This window comes from Cololabis saira, chromosome 3 (assembly GCF_033807715.1).
Source record: "Cololabis saira isolate AMF1-May2022 chromosome 3, fColSai1.1, whole genome shotgun sequence".
Classification (NCBI taxonomy): Eukaryota; Metazoa; Chordata; class Actinopteri; order Beloniformes; family Belonidae; genus Cololabis; species Cololabis saira.
In genome coordinates, this window is record NC_084589.1 from 51502748 (window position 1) to 51525870 (window position 23123).

Genomic DNA, 23123 nt, shown 5'->3' on the forward strand with positions numbered 1-23123 from the left:
ACTGATGCAAATATTGTGCTTGATGTACTTGAAAATATAACTTTTTGCATGGGATTATGATGTAGATGAAGAAAGACTAGTCTTTGTATAAACTACTTAATTTTTTGTATGTAAATAATACATTTTGCAAGTACAGTCAACTTAATTGTGTTAAGTTTACTTTATTTATCAAAATTAAGTTGACTTTACTTGCAAATTAATTTTGTACATACTAAAAATTAAGTAGTTTATACAAAGACTAGTCTTTCTTGATTTGCATGAAAATCACATACGAAAAAATTGCCTTAATCTTTTTAAAGTAGATCAAGCCAGATATTTTTTACTGTGGTTTCTACTTAAACAAATAAAGCATGTTTCATCTAAACGTTGGTCAATCTGCCCAATAGATTAAAACTGTTAAAGGAAAAGTAAATATGTTGTTTGTGTGTAAATGAAAAGATTGCTGGGATTTACATAAATACTGCTGGTTAAGGAAAAAATGCACAATGTCTTTTTTAACAAATGCAGATTAAGTTCAAAACTATATGTATTCTCGTAAAGCAACAAACTTAATTTTTAATTGTTAATATCACAGATTTAAATATGTTATATTTCCATGCGCTTAGATTTATTTTTTCAGTGTAGCCAATTTAAAACCAAGAAGAAGGAATCATCAGTTAAATCTAATAAAAAGCTGTCCGTGCGTCGTCCTCTGCTCCGGGTTGAAAACCATTTATTAGTCAAAGCATCAAACATCAATGTTTCAAAAGCATTAATATTAGCACAACTCTGTCAGCTTGGTGGGAATTTCTTAAAGCAGCTAAAATTTCACTTTTTCCATGTGACCGTACACCCATATGGAACAACCCAGACATCCTGAAAAATAATAAAAAGATGGTAAACTTTGTTCAATGGAGAGATCAAGGAATACGGTATCTACAGCATGTAATCATAGGTGGACAGTTTGTACTTTTCAATACACTTAGGGCCAAATCCACAAAGAATAGATTGCGCCCGCAAATAGCGCTGAGAATTGCGCTGCATTTGCGCCCGCAATTTGCCCCGCTTTAAGGTCCTATTCAGAAAAGATTTTGCTCTAATGATATGCCGGCGCAAACACGCCCATAAAGTTTTGCAGCTGAGTGCAATTGTTCCTTGTCTGAGTAACACCGTGTCCTCCCTGCATGCGACGCAAGCGAGCGTCAGCGTCAAAAACAATTCCATTGCTTTATTTTTTATTGCACTGTCCATACTGGTTGCGAGCGGCGCAGAGCGACGCGGCGCGCCGTTTTGAGCTGAACATTTGTCGGACGCCCTGTTTCTATTTTCTTCCTGTCGCTCGCGTTGAAAGCCGGTTGGAAGCGCTGTAGGAAACAGTCATTTCAATACAAGAACCTGAATAAAGTGGCAGCTGCTGGAGGGAGATCGGCAGGGAGCTGGAAGGTTCTGATAAGATAAAAAGATATAATAATAAGAATCTTATTAGGGCTTAATTTGTACCGGATCCTGCCGGAAACAAGATCCAGTATTTGATCGGATCCGGCACCTCCTTTTATCCATATTCTCTCGGTGTTTTATTTCTCTTTGAAGTTACTCATAGATCGCCTGTTTGTCTATTTCGGATTCATTTAATCAGAAAAAAGAGAAAAGGGCCCTTTTCTCTGCTTTTTTTCCCCACTTACAGGACCTTTTCTCTCCCTCCCGATGTTCCAGGACCTATATAATAATAGGATAGTATTTCTTTCTGTCACTTTATTGAGGTTTTTGTAGTGAAATGAGGAGGAATCATAGAGATAACTTCTCATTTCGACTAACTGGATCAGCCGTTCCTCATCTTGACTGTTTCCTACAGCGCTTTAACTGGCTTTCAATGCGAGTGGCAGGAAGAAAATAGAAGAACATTTAGGCTAAATATCACAATATCAAGCTTGTTTTCTGTTTAGAAAGTACAAACGTAGGAAGATTACAAGTACTCACCCATCTTTTACTTGTCTTTTTACTCTTTTAGGAGTTATTTTAGGAGTTTCTTTCAGGAGCGCGCAGGCGGGTAGTGTGGTGAATAAAGGCTGATTTATGGTTCTGCGTAAAATCGACGGCGTAGCCTACGCCGTAGGGTCTGCGTTGGTGTAACGCGGACCCATAAATCAGCCTTTTAAAAAGAGAGTTTCAGCTGTCAATCAAAAGAACGTCGGGGCCGATAACGAGTTCAGTGTGGACAGAGCGCGTCCAATGCCACGCAGTGCGACGCGATAGTCGGACGCTCGCGTCCAGTTAGGACAAGGTGTTAAACATACACATTCTAGATTTACAGTATATGTTTATATGGTGGAATTGTTTAATTTTTGGGCTGCTTTAGTAATAAAGCAGCCCCTACTGTATGGATGAATCCTGAGCTCCGTCCTGTTATTTTTATTTTTAAATCCGAGATAAGTCCACAACCCCACTTGATCTGACTGTTACAGTCATGTCTGACTGTAGATTTCACCCTTAATATCATTCAGTATCACACAGGCTTGAATGATATTGAAGAGAGAGAGAAACAGAGTGGGAGTGAGGAGTGAGTTTGCGCGCAGTTAATACACAATTCGAAAAGATGGTATTTGCTCCACTATTTTTGCGTGTGGCAAATAGCGCTGGCCTTTGTGAATTAGACTGTTTTTGCAATGAGGCTTATTTGCATAGAAAGGCGGCAATTTTGCGCCGAATGTATGAATATTACCTAATTTACATGCATGCAAATGGCACAGGCGCACCATGACACTATTTGCTTGGGAGCGCAGTTTGTGGAGCAATTCGCCCTTTGCGGGTGCTTTGTGAATTAGACGCTCTCTTTTTGTCTCATTTGCACCGGTTTAGCGGCCGCCAAAGCCGCGCAATCCTTTCGTGGATTTGGCCGTTATTGTTCAATATGGAGTTAGCAGTAATACATTTTTAGAGTACCAACAACTTAAGGCCATAATAAATAAAACATATAAAATTAGCCAATTAGACTTACAACTTCCCGCTAGGATAATAGATTTATTGAATCTAAGCACTTTAAAGTTGTTATCAAAACTCTACAGGTTAGTGTTTAACTGGACAATTCAGTCTCTCTCCCGATCTCCAAGTGGGAGGCGGATCTCTCACTTAACACCGACCAGTTTTCTTGGTCACAAATATGCTTAAATACGTTTACTATGACTAAGAACCCAAACTTACAACTTATACAGTACAAAGTTCTTCATAGAATACACTATACTGGACAAAGGATGTTCCAGATGGGCTTTGTAACCTCTAATATCTGCTCACAGTGCACAGAGAACACTCCTGATAATTATATGCATGCTTTATGGTTCTGTACACCGGTACAGAGGTTCTGGAAGGAGATTTTTGAGGATTTATCCACATGGATCAACTACAGAATCCCAGTGTGCCCCACGATATGTATATTAGGACACCTGGGAGATATTCAAATGGAATCTAACTGGACACACCGGGTTCTCACTGGCTTATTCTAGTGAATTGGAAACAAAAGTCCAGTTTATGTATCAACCACTTTAGGAATCTTTTATCAGATCATATCAGTAGTGAGATAATGTCTGCCTCCACTGAACAACATTCGGCTGAATTGCACTCTCTCTGGTCCCCGATTATTGGCTTCATTACCTAGTGGGGGCGGGGGGGGTGGTGATCTCGTAGCCCTTGGAGTTGGGGGTCGGCTTGGGGGGTCTGGGGCGCGGGCCTTTGGTGGCCCCTGGGGGGGGGGGGGGGTGGTTGGCGCCGTGGGGCCCTGTCCCTAGCCGGTGGGGGCCTTGGGGGCCTATGGGGGGGGTAACCTCATGGCGGTGGGGAGGTGGCTGGGGGGGGGGGGCTCGGGCGGGGGGCGGTGGCTAGGGTGTCTCCGGTTTTCCCGGGGGGGGGCAGGACCCTGGAGGACCAGGACCCTGCAGGACCAGGACCCTGCAGGACCAGGACCCTGCAGGACCAGGACTGCTCAGCCCGGTTTTAGTCTCTGGTTCCAGAACGATTACTTCTGGCTGCAGAGTTTTTTGTGGCCGGTGGTCCTGGTACCCTCCGGGTTCATCTGGTCCCGGGTTCTGGTCGTCCCGGTCACGGTCGGTTCTGGTCCCAGTGGTTCATGTCCCTGAGGTATGGGTGACGTCCTTCAGGACCGACGTAGCCCGGGTCCTCGTCGGGGTCCTCGTACAGGTCCTCGTCGGGGGCCTGCTCAACCAGCCGGTTCCGTCTTCTCAAGGCGGATCTTCTTCCAAACATCTGGTACGAGTTCACCACGATGGAGATGTTGGCCACCTTTAAAGAGAAAAACATTCATCTTTAAAGTTGTTGAAATTTCATGAATTAGTAGACTATAGTATTTAAATTTATAAAGAATACCACCTGGGTGGGGTTCCAGTGTGATTACCTGGATCAGAATGAGGCCCACGTCCATGCCGACGATGGTCAGGAGGTTCTCCTGCAGCCAGGCCTCCAGCTTCTGACTGCAGCCCTGCAACGACAAACTCACAGCTCTCAGTCCGTCCCCGAGACCAGGAAACCCTGCTGACATCCCTGGGAAGCGGGGATCACATACTTTGCTAAGAAATGCATACTTTTACTTTGGAAAGATGATTCCCCTCCAACTTTCAATTTTTTTTTTTTTATCAAATTTCAGTTGTTTTACCATTGGAAAAATTTACTTTGGAAAAATACAACCATGGTCATATCTTTCAAGAATTTTGGTCTCCATTATTTTCAAAACTGGAGAACTTTTCCAAGGGGGACCAATGAGTATCATGAGAAATCGTGAATGTGAAAATGTGAATTGTGAAAATTATTGTGAAATAAAAATATATATAAAAAAAAGTGGGTATCCATGGCAACGTAAAGTTGTTTTACACGCTAACCCCCCCCCCCCCCCCCCCCCCCCCAGATGTGGCAATGCTGGATGTTTCCATCCATCCGTTATATGTAAAGCTGCTTTTGTCAACGAAAATTATGACTAAATATTGTTGTCAACGTGTGGTGATAAGTGTTATTATATCTCCCATCCACTAGGTGGCAGTCTATCAGTGCGTCCGAAATGCCATACTAAACAGTATTTACTCAAAAAGTATACTTAATTTCGGCACACTTTTGAGTTAATATCAGTAGTCTGCATTAATTGGGACGTACTACTCAGAGACACACGGCACTTCCTGCCGTTGTTACTATGGTAACAACTCCTGTCACAGCAGCAGTAGCAGCACCGCTCTGCTCTTTCCCGTTTATCCTGGCCCAAACAAGATGACATTATATAATATTAATATATACAAATATTATAATATTAATATTAAATAATAATATTATTATACTTATGACATATACGTATCTGCGCAGCACTTAGCAACCAAACACCGCTGCATTGCATTGTGGGAAGTTTCTGCTTAGCTAGTGTCCATCAATCCACACTAATACATTTCTCCGGAATGTGTATGGATAGAGCATACTATTGTGTACCTACTATTGTGTACGTACGTTTCGGACGCACTAAAAAATAAGCATTGCAACCTTCGCCATTTTTTTTTGCTTTTTGGCATCTAGCGTTCCCACGGTAACACTTTTGACTGAGAAAAGTATTGCCCTTCGAGGCACGATGGAGACGCATCCAACAATGTATGCCATGCATGGGTGCACGTTAAGGTTCGGGCCGCATTAACAGACAAATAAGCACGCGGAATAATAATAATAAGCGGAAGAAAAGGGAAACCTTTTCTGTATACTCATATATCGCCTTCATTCTTCAGGTTTTCTCGGGCGTGTTTTATTTTTTGGGGATTTTTTTTTGTGGCAAAAACATTTGCAACAAGTTGAGTACAGTTACCCCAAGAACCAGTGGTCCATGGACATTAATATTTGGTACAGTTACCCCAAGAACCAGTGGTCCATGGACATTAATATTTGTTACAGTTACCAAGAACCAGTGGTCCATGGACATTAATATTTGTTACAGTTACCCCAAGAACCAGTGGTCCATGGACATTAATATTTGGTACAGTTTCCCCAAGAACCAGTGGTCCATGGACATTAATATTTGTTACAGTTACCCCAAGAACCAGTGGTCCATGGACATTAATATTTGGTACAGTTACCAAGAACCAGTGGTCCATGGACATTAATACTTGGTACAGTTACCAAGAACCAGTGGTTCATGGACATTAATATTTGGTACAGTTTCCCCAAGAACCAGTGGTCCATGGACATTAATATTTGGCCACGAATCGAGTTTCATGATATTTTTATGAACTTAATTTCTACGCCGGGGAAATACATGAAGCAAAGCTTGAAGGAATACAAAAGTCTTGACGCTTGGTCCGACTTCAAGGCAGGATTTGTTGTAGAAATTAAAGTGATGAGGACACGGAACTTTATGATTTGACCGTTTAACGTTAGCTACCCAAAAATCCAACATTACCTGATACAAAATGGGAACCACAAATCCCCATTTCGGTGTCTGGAATCCAGTTGTTTCTCTGAATTGCAGCGATCCATTTTTCTCTCTTAAGCTTATTTTTCGTCAGTCTGTAAAACGATAACGATTTCTTGCTAAATCTATGAGAACAGTCGATCCCACGACAGCTCTTTCCCATTTTAGATGTTTTCCAGTTGCTCAAACTGAAGGTTTACGCTGCCACTCAGTCTTTCTGACATTCAGTCTTTCTGACACTCAGTCTTTCTGACACTCAGTCTTTCTGCCACTCAGTCTTTCTGCCACTCAGTCTTTCTGACACTCAGTGGGCGAAACCCGGTGGGAAGTCGCATCTGTGACGTCATGTGCATTCCCTCTCTTCCTCCCTGATTTAAGCGTGTTTCACCGCGTTACCTGCCCGTAACACCTCACCTGGTTGAAGGCTTCTTGTCCTCGTCCGAACTGCGGCTCGGGGAAGCTGCTGTTCTCTGAGCACCAGGGCGAGTTGACGCTGCGGTTCGTGATGTTGAAACAGGAGCAAGGCAGCACGTCTAAACCCGTCAGGTTCAGACTCTGGATGAAACTGTTGTTCAGCCAGTCGGCGGGGTCCGTCCTGCCGCAGCACTGCGCCTGAGACACGGAGTTATTTCACTGATAAATAATGAATTAAAAGACTATAGTTCAATAAATAAATTTAAAACGATGTATAAATCCAATATAATTGAAAGATACAGAACATTAGTGTGATACAAAACTATATATATATACATACATTGTTGTTTGAATAATAATATTTATATACCGTATTTTCCGCACAATAAGGCGCATCGTATTATAAGGCGCACTAAATATATGGTAAAATACCGTACTAAAACAAGAAGAAAAGTACCGTAAGTCAAACTTTATTAACAAAATAAAAACCAGCTTTGCTCCGTCTCGTCAAAGTCTCCATTATGCGAGTCGGCGTCGCTGCTGTTGTCTTGAACGTCTGTGACGATTCCTGACGTTTTTAACGCCGTTACTTCGGCGACACCGACTACATTACCCACAATCCCCCTGACTACAGTAACAGAAATTACCGTAATGATCATATATAAGGCGCACTGCCAGTTTTTGAGAAAATGAAAGGTTTTTAGGTGCGCCTTATAGAGCGGAAAATACGGTACCAAAAAATGTAATGATTGGTCTTTGGTTTCCTTTTGTTTTCACTAGAGATTGGTTTTGTTTCCACTAAGCATTGATTATTTACTTTCTCTGTTAGTTGTTTTTCTGAGATCCGTCTTCTGTTTGTTTTTTTTACTTGATTTTTCTGTCATATTTACGTTTGTCTTCCTTCTTGCTTTGCATGTGTGTTTACTTTGCTGTTTTAGTTGTTGTTGTAGATTGTTTGTCCTTGTTGTATTAGTACAGTATTAGTACTATGAATTAAACACAGTTAAAAAGGGAAGGCAGAATAAGCTCAGGCTTCAGCTACACCTTTTGGTCGGTTTATTCCTTACTTCTTTTTTTATTATTTTTTTCCTACAAAAGGAAATGAAATGCAATGTATTTATCAATGGAAACTGATCGACCAAATAAACTACTTCATCATCATCATCATCATCATCATCATCATCATCATCATCATCATCATCATCATCATCATCATCATCACCACCACCACTGGGGATAAGATATCAGCAGAGCCGGCGGCTGCAGGGACACTCACGTGATGCTGCACGCTGTCCAGGATCTGGTCCCCAATCTCGTCGTCTTGTCCGTAGTAAAAGATGACGCCGTCCACGGTTTCATTCAGACTGTCTTCAATCTGATCACGACAAAGACACGGAGAACTGTTGTAACTTCAGAGTCGGACCTGCAGGAGATCCTTCAGACCTACAGGAGATCCTTCAGACCTCTACAGGAGATCCTTCAGACCTGCAGGAGATCCTTCAGACCTCTACAGGAGATCCTTCAGACCTGCAGGAGATCCTTCAGACCTCTACAGGAGATCCTTCAGACCTGCAGGAGATCCTTCAGACCTCTACAGGAGATCCTTCAGACCTGCAGGAGATCCTTCAGACCTCTACAGGAGATCCTTCAGACCTGCAGGAGATCCTTCAGACCTACAGGAGATCCTTCAGACCTGCAGGAGATCCTTCAGACCTACAGGAGATCCTTCAGACCTACAGGAGATCCTTCAGACCTACAGGAGATCCTTCAGACCTACAGGAGATCCTTCAGACCTACAGGAGATCCTTCAGACCTGCAGGAGATCCTTCAGACCTCTACAGGAGATCCTTCAGACCTCTACAGGAGATCCTTCAGACCTCTACAGGAGATCCTTCAGACCTCTACAGGAGATCCTTCAGACCTCTACAGGAGATCCTTCAGACCTCTACAGGAGATCCTTCAGACCTCTACAGGAGATCCTTCAGACCTCTACAGAAGATCCTTCAGACCTCTACAGACAGATTATTGGAATAATGTAGTTTTGTGTGTGTGTGTGTGTGTGCGTGCGTGCGTGCGTGTGTGTGTGTATGTGAGTGTGTGTGCGTGCGTGCGTGCGTGCGTGCGTGCGTGCGTGCGTGCGTGCGTGCGTGCGTGCGTGCGTGCGTGCGTGCGTGCGTGCGTGCGTGCGTGCGTGCGTGCGTGTGTGCATATATCTATGTGGCTAGGTGTACGTATGTTCCGTTTTCTAATGGTATTTTTATGTCTCAGAGAGAGCAGGGAGTGAGGGATTACGGGTAGTTGATGTGGACGATGTGGACGATGTGGCTCTTTGCAGTAACACAGTAACCAATCGTGGCTGTTAGCCTCTGACTGGTTGGACACCCCTGGTGTAGATGAACAGTTTTTTCTGCTGGAGACACGTCACTTCCTAGTGAAGTGATTTGGTCCAAGTGTCGTGGGTGACGTAAACGTGCAGGTCTGAAGTGCACGGACTCTCACCTTGTGTCTGTTCATCAGCAGCAGCAGGGTGATGTAGAGCTGGCCCAGCAGCAGCACGATCAGGAAGCCCAGATACTGACGAGGAACAACCAAGAGTTTATAGTTTATAGTTTTATTCTGATCCCCATTAGCAGCAGCAAAACTGCAGCTATTCTTCCTGGGTTCCGACACATAATATACAATACATGACAAAAATTAAAAGCAAACAGAAAGAGGTAGTAAAGAAAAAGAAAAGAAACATAGAAAAGAAAAAAGGAAAAATAAAGGAAAAATTCTACTACACAATATATTCTTTAGATTTTTTGTCAAATAAGACCAGTGCTCCTTTTGACACTCACATTAAGGTTACAGTCATTCCGTTAAACATTTAGATATAATGCATTACAATACAAAATCATACCTCCTTAAAATAGCATCAACCAATTCAAACAATGTATAGTCATCGACAATGCGTTTAAGTTATGATCACTTATCGTAACTTGAACCCATGACCATTTTTAGTAAACCAATAGCCATTTATAATAATTAAATAAGTTTTATATGTATTTATTTAAGAGATGTTTCTTTACTAATAATTTGAATTCTTTTATGCTAGTAGTTCGCTCAAAGTGTTTGGGAAGTAAGTTCCAGTCATACATAGCTCTGTACATCAGCGTTCTCTTGCTATAGTTTGTCTTTATTTTTGGCAGCTTGTCTCGTGCTGTAGCTGTGATTTTCTGAACTGGAACATAGTTTTCTGTGTAGAACTTGCAGGGTTTTGGATATGGATACATTTCTTATAAATATTAATAACGAATAAAGAGTCACGCTGCTGTTGGAAACATTGTAAAACCCTGTACTTGTGTTTGCACATCGAGTGAGGTAATCAATAATCTATCGGGACACTGCTGGGGTGGATAGATTTCTTTTGACGGAACTCCGATCGTGGAGAAAACATTTCCTAGCTCACTTTAATGTTGATGTGGCTTTACAGGATGGGTGATGGATACATGGCCGTGTTTGTGGTCGAAAGAAACAAAACAACCACTATTAATACTGAACTATGGTGTGAAATAATTAAAGTATAATTTATTAATTTAAGTATAATTAATTTCTAACTGGAGATTAAAAGATTAACTTAGGAAAATAAACCAAATAAGTAATAAATCAATAAAACAAAAAAAATCAACAAAATTCAGTCACTTAAAAGGTAAATAATGAACTTTGAGATTTAAATGAATCTGTAAATTTCAGTGTTTTTTTAATTGCGTAATTCGTGATTTGTTTTTGTCTTTTTTATTATTACATCAATTGAAATTTGATTTCTTAGGAAAAAGGGAAAGATAAAATAAGCTTAGTCTTCTTTTTGTCCCCTATCATTCAAGGAAAGAGATTTGTTGTAATTATATATTATATATATATATATATATATATATATATATATATATATATAAATCAATTATATAACTGTTTTGTTTTTCTTTTAATGAGTGAAATAAAGAATACATAAATAAATAAATAAATAAATAAATAAATAAATAAATAAATAAATAAATAAATAAATAAATAAATAAATAAATAAATAATGATACAGATAGATAATGTAAGAGCACACTTTGAATACAGCTTAAAGCTGCATAAACACATCACACTGCAAGGAGAACTGATTACACCGTCACCAGTAATTAAGTACTACTCAGAAGTGTTCAGCATGCACATAAACACAGTATATATATATATATATATATATATATATATATATATATATGCAGTTTAAGAAGTGATGCCGCCAATGTGTGGATTTCAAAATAAAGTAACAAAGAAACATGAAAGACTTTCTCGCAAAGATTATGACAAATAATAGTTACATGATAAATGATTGATTTTTATGGTTTTAATCTGTTTAGAATCCTGCAGCTCCTCATAAAACGTTAAATCAGATTCACGGAGGAGCAATAAATCACGATGGCGCAGAATCGTCACCGGTGCGGTAATTACTGATAATCAGTAACTAAGTGGGAAATAAAAACTTGGATTTCTAAACTGGATCGCAAATTCACTTATGAATCCATGAATGAATGATTTATGGCTGTCCTCAAACAAACAAGCATGAAACTGCTGAGTTTAAGGGAAAAAGTTGGGAAAAATTGTACATTAAAAAAGTTTTAAAAAAAATGTATTGCTGTATAGAATTTTTTTATTTTATTTAGATATGTCAGATAACAAGTTATCTTTCTGGTCATGACTCTTGTTTTAAGTGTAATTATATTTTTTTAATAAGAATGAGACATTTTTACGGAGCCCCTAAAGGGACACAGATTTTTTTTTTTTATATAATGAGTTTTAAGCGTGCGCATGAAACCTTTACGCGCGCGCATAAAACCTTTAAGTGAGCACGTAAAGTTGTTTATGTGAGCACGTAAAACGTTTATGCACTCACTTAAAAGTTTCACGCGCTCTCGCAAAACTTATAAGTGAGCGCCTAAAAGTTATTCTACGTGAGCGCGTAAAAACAAGTACATGCTGGAACAGGAGACCCTACAGTTGCGCCCTGCTCTGTTTATGAATGGAAATGACATTACAGGATTTAGCTGAGCTATATTTTAACCTGGGACTCCATTATAAGGACATTACCACTTTGCTTGCAAGTAAACAACTTTACGTGCTCACTTAAAGGTTTTACGCGCGCGCGTAAAGGTTTCACGTGCGCGCGTACAACTCATTATAAAAAAAAAAAAAATCTGTGTCCCTTTAGGGGCTCCGTACATTTTAACTAGAACTAAGACAAATATTCCTGGTAAGAGTTTGAGTTTTTGCAGTGGGTGAGGCGGAGGAGAGGAGAAGAAAGTACAGAAGAGTATCAGGGCCAGGCAGGAGAAAAATAACAATAATACTTTAGAGGAAGAAGATTTTTTTTTCATTATGCACTTCGAGAAAAAAGTCAAAATGTTGAGAAAAAAGTTGAAATGTCGAGAAAAAAGTCGAAATGTGGAGAAAAAAGTTGAAATGTTGAGAAAAAAGTCTAAATGTCGAGAAAAAAGTCGAAATGTTGAGAAAAAAGTCGAAATGTGGAGAAAAAAGTCGAAATGTTGAGAAAAAAGTCGAAATGTGGAGAAAAAAGTCGAAATGTTGAGAAAAAAGTCGAAATGTTGAGAAAAAAGTTGAAATGTCGAGAAAAAAGTCGAAATGTTGAGAAAAAAGTTGAAATGTTGAGAAAAAAGTTGAAATGTCGAGATTAATTTGAAGTACAATTTCGAGAAAAAAATCGAAATGTCGAGAAAAAAGGTGAAATTTCGACTTTATTCTTGAAATTGTATTTCAACATTAATCTCGACATTTCAACTTTTTTCTCGGCATTTCGACATTTTTCTCGAAGTTCACAATAAAAAAAAAATCTTCCCCTCTCAAATATTTTTTCTCCTGCATGGCCCCGATACTCTTCTGTAATTTTCAAACTCCACATCAACTCATTTACATATTATTTTCCGTATATTTAGTCCAGTATTATTTTCCTTTGTGTTTCTAAATTCCCAGGTGAAGGTCTGACACCAGACCAGTTCCAGGACTCACCGCCAGCAGCAGCAGCCTCGTCTCTCTGGTCATGGCGACGCAGCCGGCCACGCCGACCACCAGCACGACCCCCCCGACCATCAGCAGCCCGGCCATCACCACCTGCAGCTCGTCTGCAAACAGACGGGGAAATAAACGCTGCAGGAGGAGAAACGGGACGAGACGCCACTTCTTTTTTTTTAATATTTACATAGAACACAAAACCCCCACATCTCAACTTCCAATAAAAAATTAAAGGGAACCTATTATGGCATGTAATCCCTTTTTTAATGTCTTGCCTTGAATGTCTTAAAAACAAGCGTTTGATTGTTTTTGCTAAATTAGAAATTCAGCCTCCGATCCATGTTTTTATCTTCCCATTCTCTAACCTCATTATTTATGCAGGATTCTGAGTGGGCGGGGCTATGATAATGAGGCTCTGTGCTGATTGGCTGCCTGAATGACGCGATACACCGCTACCAAAAAATGGCGGAAGCTGCGGCCGGCGGAGTTATCGTGTCTTAACTGCATGCGATGCGAGCGTCAGCAACAAAATCAATTCTATTGCTTTATTAGGGCCCGAGCAGTTACAGTTACAGTTGTATCTGTAGGAATTCTTCTTTATTCTTTCTTCCTTTATCCTTCTGACGAAAGGAGGGCCTTTTTTCCCCCTAAACGTGCCCCAAAAGTCACCAAATTTGCTGCTTGCAGCTTTAATTAGGGCCCGAGCACTTGCAGTGCGAAGGCCCTATTGTATCTGTAGGAATTTTTCTTATTATTATTATTATTGTTCTGACAAAAGGAAGGCCTTTTTTCCCGCTAAACGTGCCCAAAAAGTCACCAAATTTTGCACGCAAGTCAGGCCTGGCGAAAAATGTGATATTTAATGGTTTACATTAATGGGCGTGGCCTAACGGCTCAACAGCGCCCCCTAGAAAACTTTGTGCCTCAAGCCCCACAATACGGTTTGACGTACATGCACGAAAATCGGTACACACCTGTATCATGTCACAACTTAAAGAAAAGTCTCTTGGCGCCATGGCCGAAACCCAACAGGAAGTCGGCCATTTTGAAATAATCATGTAATTTTGGCGCAATTTATGCCATTCCTTCGGCAGTTAATACGGCCTGAACCGTAACGTGCACCCAGGTGTAATACATCAAAATGTGTGTCTCCATCCTGCGACAACGCGTAGGGTACGCGTCGACGCGTACCCTACGGCGTAGGCACGGCGTCGTTTTGACGCAGAACCATAACTTGGTAATGGCGTGGTTTGCATTTTCGTTACGTAACGAAAAGGAGCAGAATCTGAACGGCTCGTAGAAGCCACATCACACTTGATTTTCTGTCGGAATTAGGTGTTTACATGGTAATTTTTACTCATTTTAAATCAGATTTAATTTCAAATTCCCATGTAAACTCATTGTTACACAGACATACACTCTGCTCACTCACCTACATGCTCACCCCACAGTTTTGGGAGTCTGATAATCACAGTAACCTAGTTCTGATTCAGTCTCAGGGACCTGGACTGGTTGCTGTTTGTGTCTCGGCCTGTTCTCGTGTCTGTTTGTTAGTTTTCTCTCTCACAGATCTCAAAGGCTCGTGTGCCCGTTGTGCGTTTCCCTGTGTTTTTGCAGTGGATGTCACCCCCCACCAGAGAGGTGTCAAGTAACGAAGTGCAAATACTTGGTTACCTTACTTAAGTAGAAATTTTGGTTATCTATACTTCACTGGAGTAATTATTTTTCAGACGACTTTTTACTTTTACTCCTTACATTTTCACGCAATTATCTGTACTTTTTACTCCTTACATTTTAAAAACAGCCTCGTTACTCTATTTCATTTGGGCCTTTAATAAAAACTATCCAGTTAAATTGCTCCATCCGGATAGAGTGAATTTGGTTGTGGTTGTTTCAGATGTTCTTGTCCAGTTTTGTTCTTACATCCGTTCCCTCAGATTCCTGCAACTAAACTTGGATGTACATTCCAATAAAGGTTAGGATAAATGATGACATGAACATGAAGTTTGACTTTTTGCACCATTACAATACTTATAGGCAACTAGTCATCATATCTGCTGCTCTCTGAAACACATGTTAATGCTCAATAGTACACATATATGCTTCTTTAATATATTTATATTAACACATGTTAATGCTCAATAGTACACATATATGCTTCTTTAATATATTTATATTAACATGTTAATGCTCAATAGTACACATATATGCTTCTTTAATATATTTGCATTATACTAAGATACATTCATTTTCAATGGCTTTTTTCCCCCTTATATTACTTTTACTTTTATACTTTAAGTAGTTTTGAAACCAGTACTTTTATACTTTTACTTGAGTAAAAAACTTGAGTTGATACTTCAACTTCTACAGGAGTATTTTTAAACTCTAGTATCTATACTTCTACCTGAGTAATGAATGTGAATACTGAAGACACCTCTGCCCCCCGCCACAAAAAACATCCTACCAGATGAGAGGACGTTCAGGAAGCTTCCAGTGCCGAACAGGATCCAGACGGCGCAGCCTCCGACGCTCAGGCCCAGAACCTGCAGAGGGAAAGCACCAACCATCTTTTACTACATTTACTCATGACGGCAGCAGCGTTCGAGAGAAGACCACAACCCTGAAAACCCCCGGAGTTAACTCTCATCAAATCTGTGTAAGTCGCCTCATTTCAAGTGAACTATGGGTATCACATGCAGAGCAGAAATGTGAAACCCATTTGAGTGGATCCCCTGAACAGATGAGGGAGTGTAAATTAGGGCTGTCGGTTTAGCGCGTTAATTAGATTAATTAATTACACTGCTAATTAACGCGTTGTGAAAATTAATGCAATTAATTACGAGTGGCAAAATGCGCTAGCATTTTAAATTTGGCCCATTGAGGGACCCGTAGGCCACTTTGTTAGTGCCTTTGAACGGCAAGTTTCTGGATAAAAAGAAAGAAGGCTGGACTATCTACAAGAACGCGGGGATTTGTACATTTTGTAAAAAATAATTTTCCTCTCACCGGAGCTGCTCCAGCCTGAATGATCATTTAAACGCTAAACATGTCCGGACAAGTTCCACTGTAAACGTTACAGCTACTAGTACTTGAATCGCTGTATTGGGTCGGCTTTAGTTTTAATTTTGAATTGAGAGTCTGCTTAAAGGGATTGTGACATGAAAAACATTTTTCTAGATTTTTTGTGTTTTGTTGGGTGTCTTGACATCAATTACACCCAAAAAACAAGGAACTTTTAACATTCAGTGTATTGTGTGCTTTCTGGGATTTTCCGCATAACTGTGCAAAAACGGCGCATGTGGTTTGGTGGCGGATCGTTACGTAACGATCCGCTAAATCACCGCCCCCTCCACCCAGCTCCCTGCCTCCTCTCCTCTCCAGCGCACCATAAAGGCTGATTTATGGTTCCGCGTTACACCGACGCAGAGCCTACGGCGTAGGGTTACGCGGCGACGCGCACCGTACGCTGAACCCTACGGCGTAAGCTCTGCGTCGATTTAACGCGGAACCATAAATCAGGCTTAACACGGAGCTGTTTAGAGCCTCTTTTGTTCTAATCACCGGAGGAAAACTGCTAAGAAGACCCGCGGCCACTGACTGGACTTAAGATAAGGGGACAGTGCTGCTTGCATGCCTTTATTTTTATGATTGTTTGCTGTGGTTCGCCCTGCTGCTTTTCCGTGCATGCTTCGCCTGTCGCTCTCGGCTTAACTCTCCCACGCCGCTGTGAGCGTATGGCTGGGGTTGGAGGAGGTTTGGAGGAGGAGCGGAGCAATGATTGACAGGAAAGGGGGGAAAGGAAGCATTTTTCACGGCGCAAAAAAAGACTGTAATAAAAAGCCAGGAATAGAGTACTAGAGTGAAGTTTTTCTTGTTACACTCTTTTAGACACATTTGAGGGATGTTGGCCAAGACTTTTAATAGTGTTAAAAGCATGTTAAAAATGATGTCACAATACCTTTAAGCTCCTATTTGAGACTCAGCCTTATTTTATGAATTTTATTTAACTGTATTTGCATTGCATTTTTGAATAATGCACCTGGCCTGCTGATGTGCTTGAGCTTTTTCTTTTGAATTTCATTCATGAAACACTTCACCAATAAAAATGTGGATTTCAAATCTTCTCTTCTTAGTGTGAAGAGAGAAGAGAATCTCTTCTAATTGATTAGTCATGCACTGCAATTTTGTAATGTCCTAGAATTTGAATTCTTTATTTGGGGACCTTTAGCAGATATGAGATTAAAATGCTATTAATTAGATGAAATATTTATAAATCCTGTAATTAATTAGATACATTTTTTTAATCGCCTGACAGCACTAGTGTAAATACAAAGACGTGTTGACAGAAACTGTTGGTTTCCTCAACAATTGTTTTTTATTGGCTTTGTATTACTGTAATGGGACTAATTTGGAATAAGTTGAACTGCATTGTTTGCATTTGTCATGATTGGCCGCTAGATAAAAGAAGCTGGAGTTTAATATGGTAAAGAAAAGGGACCCGAGCACTGAGCCCTGAGGCACCCCTCTAAAGAACATTAATCTCCACATTTCCACTTTTTTCTCCACATTTCAATTTTTTTCTCAAAATTGTATTTTAACATTATTCTCAACATTTTGACTTTTCGAAAAAGTCGAAATGTCGAGAAAAAAGTTGAAATGAGATTAAAAAGGAAAGGAAAAAGGAAGAAAAAAAGAATATGGCTCTGCGTCAAAATGGCGCCGTATCTACGGCGTGTGGTTTTCGTCCACGCAGACCACACGCCTTCACCTGCGCCGTCACTGACGTGCACCTCCTGAAAATTGTAACTACGCGTGGAGGCGACGCAGACCACACGCAGACTGAGAGGGCTGTGATTGGTTCGCTTGGAAGCAACGCATTTCCGGTTTGAAGCAGTAGTGAACTTTCAGGGCTCTTTTCTTCGTTTATATGTGATTTTTTTGGTTTTGTTTTTTCTAGGACAGTGCAATCAGTACTCGAGTTGGAAAAGAAATCAGCGGGGATGGTGGATTTTATCATATGGGGACAGATAATTTGTGCTGATTACAAATAATATAATATATTACAAATAATAGCAGTGACCAAAACAGCTGCAGAAATACTGCAGGAATGACATAGCAGCAGTTAAATGCAGCCTTCTGTAAGCTTTAAATATCCACTGGTCTTACATCAAATACATCAAAACATAACAATAAAAAACACTTTTCTGAACTTATCAATATGACTCTGTCCTTCACAGGATAAGTAACATGGATCACTGCAAAAACTCACAATCTTAACAAGAATATTTGTCTTATTTCTAGTTAAAATGTCTCATTTTAGTAAAAAAAATCTCATTAGACTTAAAACAAGACTCATCACTGGAAAAAAGAACAATTTTCACCTGTTTCAAGTAGATTTTCACTTAAAATAAGTAATTTTTTTGCTTGTAATGAGAAGATAAATCTTGTCCCACTGGCAGATTTTTCTACTTATTTAAAGTGAAAATACTTGAAACAGGTGAAAATTGTCCAATAAGTTATTTTTCTGGTGATGACTCTAAATGTTGAAATAGCAGTAAAACCACATTCATTGATGAAATGACATAAGGGATGGAAAGGGGGGATGGCAGTTTTACAGGGGGGATGATTTTGACCGTTTTTATTTCAGGGGGGCAAAGCAATGTAATTGATTTTGTCGCTGATGCTCGCTCGCATCGCATGGGACACCGTTTAAAGCCTGAATTGTGGCTCCGCGTTAAATCGATGCAGAGCCTACGCCGTAGGGTACGCCGTAGGTTACGGCGTAGGTTACGCGGCGACACGCAACGTACGGTGCACGTCGCCGCGTTACCTACGCCGTAGTTTCTGCGTTGGTGTAACGCGGAACCATAAATCAGCCTTAATAGTGTAATAGCAGCCGGCTGCTCTTCTGCCCGGAGCAAGGCTTTGTGCCCCCCCCTGCTACACGTCATTCAGGCAGCCAATCAGCACAGAGCCTCATTATCATAGCCCCGCCCCTCAGAATCCACCAGCCAATCAGCACAGAGCCTCATTATCATAGCCCCGCCCACTCAGAATCCTGCATAGATAATGAGGTTAGAGAATGGGAAGATAAAGACATGGATCAGAGGCTGAATTTCTAACTTATTTAGCAAAAACAATCTTGTTTTTAAGACATTAAGGCCTGTTTAAAATAGGGATTAGATGCCGTAATAGGTCTCCTTTAAATAAAGTCTAAATAGCGTTCAGGCGACGTCTCACCAGAAAGATGGTGTTGACCAGGGCGAAGCTCAACTTCAGGAGCTCGATCTTCACGTCCAGCTTCATGTTGAAGCGCGACAGCGTCGTGGGAGTGTTCAGACGGGTCGGCCGGGTTTAGGAGGGTCACACGGGTCGGGCGGGTTTAGGTCTGGGGTTCCTCAGCGACGTTCTCCGTTCTCCGTTCTCAGAACGTCTCGCCTGCCGCCTGCTCTCATTCTCACCCGGAGGGTCAGAGTTCACTTCCTCATTGTCTCTAAACATTAAACCGCTCCGAGCGTCTCCCTGGAAACACAAATGCCCACAATGCACGTGTGCCTGAGCCGTAAACAGCAGAGGAACCAGGAAACTGGGACGCTGGTGGGAATCACAGGTTAACGAGCTCCAGCCAGCTGATCAATGATTTCCTTCATGGATGAACAGAGATTTCTACGGAAGTATCAGGGCCATGCAGGAGAAAAAATATCTGAGAGGAGGAAGATTATTTTTTATTGTGCACTTCGAGAAAAAAGTTGAAATATTGAGAAAAAAAGTTGAAATGTCGAGATCAATGTTTAAATACAATTTCCAGAATAAAGTCGAGATTTCGTGAATAAAGTCGAAATATTGCCTTTTTTTTCAACATTTCAACTTTATTCACGAAATTGAACTTGAACATTAATCTCAAAATTTCGACTTTTTTCTCGACATTTCAACTTTTTTCTCGACATTTCAACTTTTTTCTCAACATTTCAACTTTTTTCTCGAAGTGTATGATGAAAAAAAAAATCTTCCTCTAAAATATTAAGAAGATTAAAAGCTGGGTAGTTCCATGGGATTTTACAGACAAGGCAAGGCAAATTTATTTATAAAGCACAATTCAACACAAGGTAATTCAAAGTGCTTTACATTGACATTAAAAGCGGCAAGACATAATTAAACAGTAAATAACAAATAGGTAAGAATAAGAAAAGAAGTGTAATGTTTTTAACCCTGATTTAAAGGAGCTGACAGTTGGAGCAGACCTCAGGTCTACAGGAAGTTTGTTCCAGTTTGTTCCAGTTCCAGAAGTTTGTAAAGTGAAATTAAAGTAATAAACTGAGAATGCATTCTTCTGCCATGACAGGAAATAACATTTATCAGTTTAGTTTGGTGTTCTGGGAAAAGTGGTGTCCAGGTATTCCACATCTCCATAATCATTTTTATTGATAAAAACTGGATACAGAATAACTTCCTTTAGATTTCCTCATTAGATTTCTTGGACGTCACTTTTAAGGCCCACAAACCCCAGATTGTGAAACTCAGTTCTTTCTAAATATAAATAGTTACCTGTATAAACAGAAAACTTTCACAGGCCATAAATCTGCTTCTTTCCCACATCCATCAGCAGGTTTTTACTGCCGGGCAAACAGCCAATCAGCTGCAGGGATGTTGTTAGAGCCCTGGCTGGTTTCCATAGTTACGCAACACATGTAACGGGTTGGCATCATTAGGCCGTTGGTGTGTTTTCATGAAGCCGCAGACTGAAAGTGAATTCACTGGCATCAATGCGACGCCTCAGGCTTCATGTTGTGTTACCACAGGTCCAGCAGGGGACGCTGCAGCATGTGTTTCAGAGAGCAGCAGATATGATGACTAGTTCCTATAAGTATTGTAATGGTGCAAAAAGTCAAACTTCAGAGGCATGTTATCATTTATCCTAACCTTTATTGGAATGTACATCCAAGTTTAGTTGCAGGAATCTGAGGGAACGGATGTAAGAACAAAACTGGACAAGAACATCTGAAACAACCACAACCAAATTCACTCTATCCGGATGGAGCAATTTAACTGGATAGTTTTTATTAAAGGCCCAAATGAAATAGAGTAACGAGGCTGTTTTTAAAATGTAAGGAGTAAAAAGTAATTGCGTGAAAATGTAAGGAGTTAATGGGACAGTTTTGGATTGTTTTATTCTTGGTAACTGAGACTTCTCAGCTTCAGTCCAGTTATTCACCTGGTTGGAAAGAACGTATTAAAGTTTAATAGGTTTTTCCACAACAGTCCTGACACATTGGTGAAGGTTCCTCTCGCTCAGGAGAACCTCAGGGCTCCATCCTGGGGTCCCGGGCTATTTTCAGTTTTTATGTTGCCTTTGGGGCCTGTTTAATTTTTCTGATGATCAAAAATAAAAGATAAAAGGTTTCCCATAAAGTTGGAGGTTATTTTTTTCTTTTTTGTTCGTCTTTTCATTTACAATCGTTTCAGGAGAAAAGTCAATGCAAGTTTATTTGTACAGCACAATTCAACACAAGGTAATTCAAAGTGTTTTACATCAACATTAAAAGCGGCAAGACACAATTAAACAGTAAATAACAAATAAAATGAAATAAAATGATAAGAAAAGAGGTAAAATAATAAAAAGCACAAGTTGTTAAACAGTAAGGGCAGTAGATCCAGCAGGTTCATCTCATTCTTAAAATGTCAAGAATTACGTTTCTATACGGACAATATTCTATTCCATACAAAGACCGGGTCAAATACAGTATTACAAAAGTAATCTGTAACAATTCGTACGGTGAATTAAACCAATTTACATTTCTACGTCACAATTCCTGCATTCAGGGCTTATCCATAACTTTGCGCCGTTTTCAAAAACCATAAGTATTTAATTTAAGAGTACACTTAAATAACAAATAAAATTAAAGCTGCAAGCAGCGATGAACGGGCCCTCGCGCGTGCAATTTTCACCAATAAAAGTCAAGGTCAAAACCGAGTCCGATGACACCACCCACGACTCTCTATATCAAATCATTCAAAAGTTATGGCAGAAAGTAGGAACTATCAAATATGGACCAATCAGATGAAGGGGGGGCGCACTTTTTGGCGTCTATCGTCGCCACGGTAACGTTTTTGACTGAGAAAAGTAATGCCCATCGTCGCAGGATGGAGACGCACATTTTGATGTATAACAGACCTGGGTGCACATTACGGTTCGGGCCGTATTAACGGCTGAAGGAATGGCATAAATTGCGCGAAAATTACACAATTAATTCAAAACGGCAACTTCCTGTTCGGTTTGGGCCATGGCTCCAAGAGACTTTTCTTTAAGTTGTGACATGATACAGGTGTGTAGTGATTTTCGTGCATGTACGTCAAACCGTATTGTGGGGCTTGAGGCACAAAGTTTTCTAGGGGGCGCTGTTGAGCCGTTAGGCCACGCCCATTAATGAAACCATTAAATATCACATTTATCACCAGACCTGGCTTGGTGCATAATTTGGTGACTTTTGGGGCACGTTTAGGGGGAAAAAAGGCCCTCATTTCCTCGGAAAAATAAAAACGAGACAATAGGGCTTTCGCACTGTCAGTGCTCGGGCCCTAATGAAATAAAATGGGTAAAATAATAAAAAGCACAAGTTGTTAAAAAGTAAGGGCAGTAGAATATAGCAGGTAAGTATTTAATTGTACGCTTCAGTAAAGTATAATGTTTTTAGTCCTGATTTACAGGAGGAAGAAGAAGAGGGTGCTGGACCGGACGGGTCCAGTCCCGACCCGACATCTCTGGGTTGTTGCACAGTTTCAGAGCGTTTTGGAAAGAATGGGACTAAACAAACAATGGAAACGCTTCATCACTGGGTACGTTCAGGCAGGATGCCGTTTTACGGGCCTCCCAAAGCCAAGTCTGTAAAAGAAATAAATTAATAACGTCCTCACAGGACGTACATGTTAAAGAGACTTAAAGAGACTCACAGTGGTGTGTACCGGGTTTCTCAGCAGGAAGAATTCCTGCAGGGAACCATCCATCAGTCCCCACCCCCGTCACCTCCCGTCACCCCGTCCCAACCCCCCCCGACACCACTGGGACCCCCAGGCAGGGGCGAAAATCCCGTTTCATAGTTGGGGGGGACAATAAACAGTAAAATTTTAGAGAATTAATCCAGTGTGGGACAAGGAATAAAAGTTTGAGCCTTCCTTTAACACAGCATTTTGACATTTTCATCTCTATCTCGCAAACAGGCAGAAGACCTTTCTTACAGTA

At 40.5% G+C, this 23123-nt stretch overlaps 1 protein-coding gene across 2 annotated transcripts; it reads right to left on the reverse strand.

Moving 5' to 3' along the window:
- Positions 1 to 232: 232 nt before the first annotated feature.
- On the reverse strand, positions 233 to 19337 carry si:ch73-139j3.4 (CD82 antigen). 2 transcript variants are annotated; one of them, XM_061717747.1, is made up of 8 exons: positions 19127 to 19337; positions 15351 to 15429; positions 12884 to 12996; positions 9335 to 9409; positions 8112 to 8210; positions 6836 to 7027; positions 4382 to 4465; positions 233 to 4269 (listed from the first exon to the last, which is right to left on the reverse strand). In XM_061717747.1, exons 1-8 carry the CDS (start codon positions 19190 to 19192, stop codon positions 4069 to 4071), a joined length of 909 nt encoding a protein of 302 aa, XP_061573731.1. In that variant the 5' UTR covers positions 19193 to 19337; the 3' UTR covers positions 233 to 4068. The 2 variants fall into 2 exon arrangements, with proteins under 2 accessions (XP_061573731.1, XP_061573730.1); XM_061717746.1 differs by having other exon boundaries at positions 6836 to 7033.
- Positions 19338 to 23123: the final 3786 nt, after the last annotated feature.

Bases quoted from the DNA above. Each gene is read 5' to 3' on its own strand.
- si:ch73-139j3.4 (XM_061717746.1), bottom strand. From the start codon at position 19,192: ATGAAGCTGGACGTGAAGATCGAGCTCCTGAAGTTGAGCTTCGCCCTG. The intron at 15,430-19,126 runs GTGAGACGTCGC...TTCCCTCTGCAG, and splicing joins TGGTCAACACCATCTTTCTG to GTTCTGGGCCTGAGCGTCGG. The intron at 8,211-9,334 runs GTGAGAGTCCGT...TGTCGTGATCAG, and splicing joins TGCTGATGAACAGACACAAG to ATTGAAGACAGTCTGAATGA.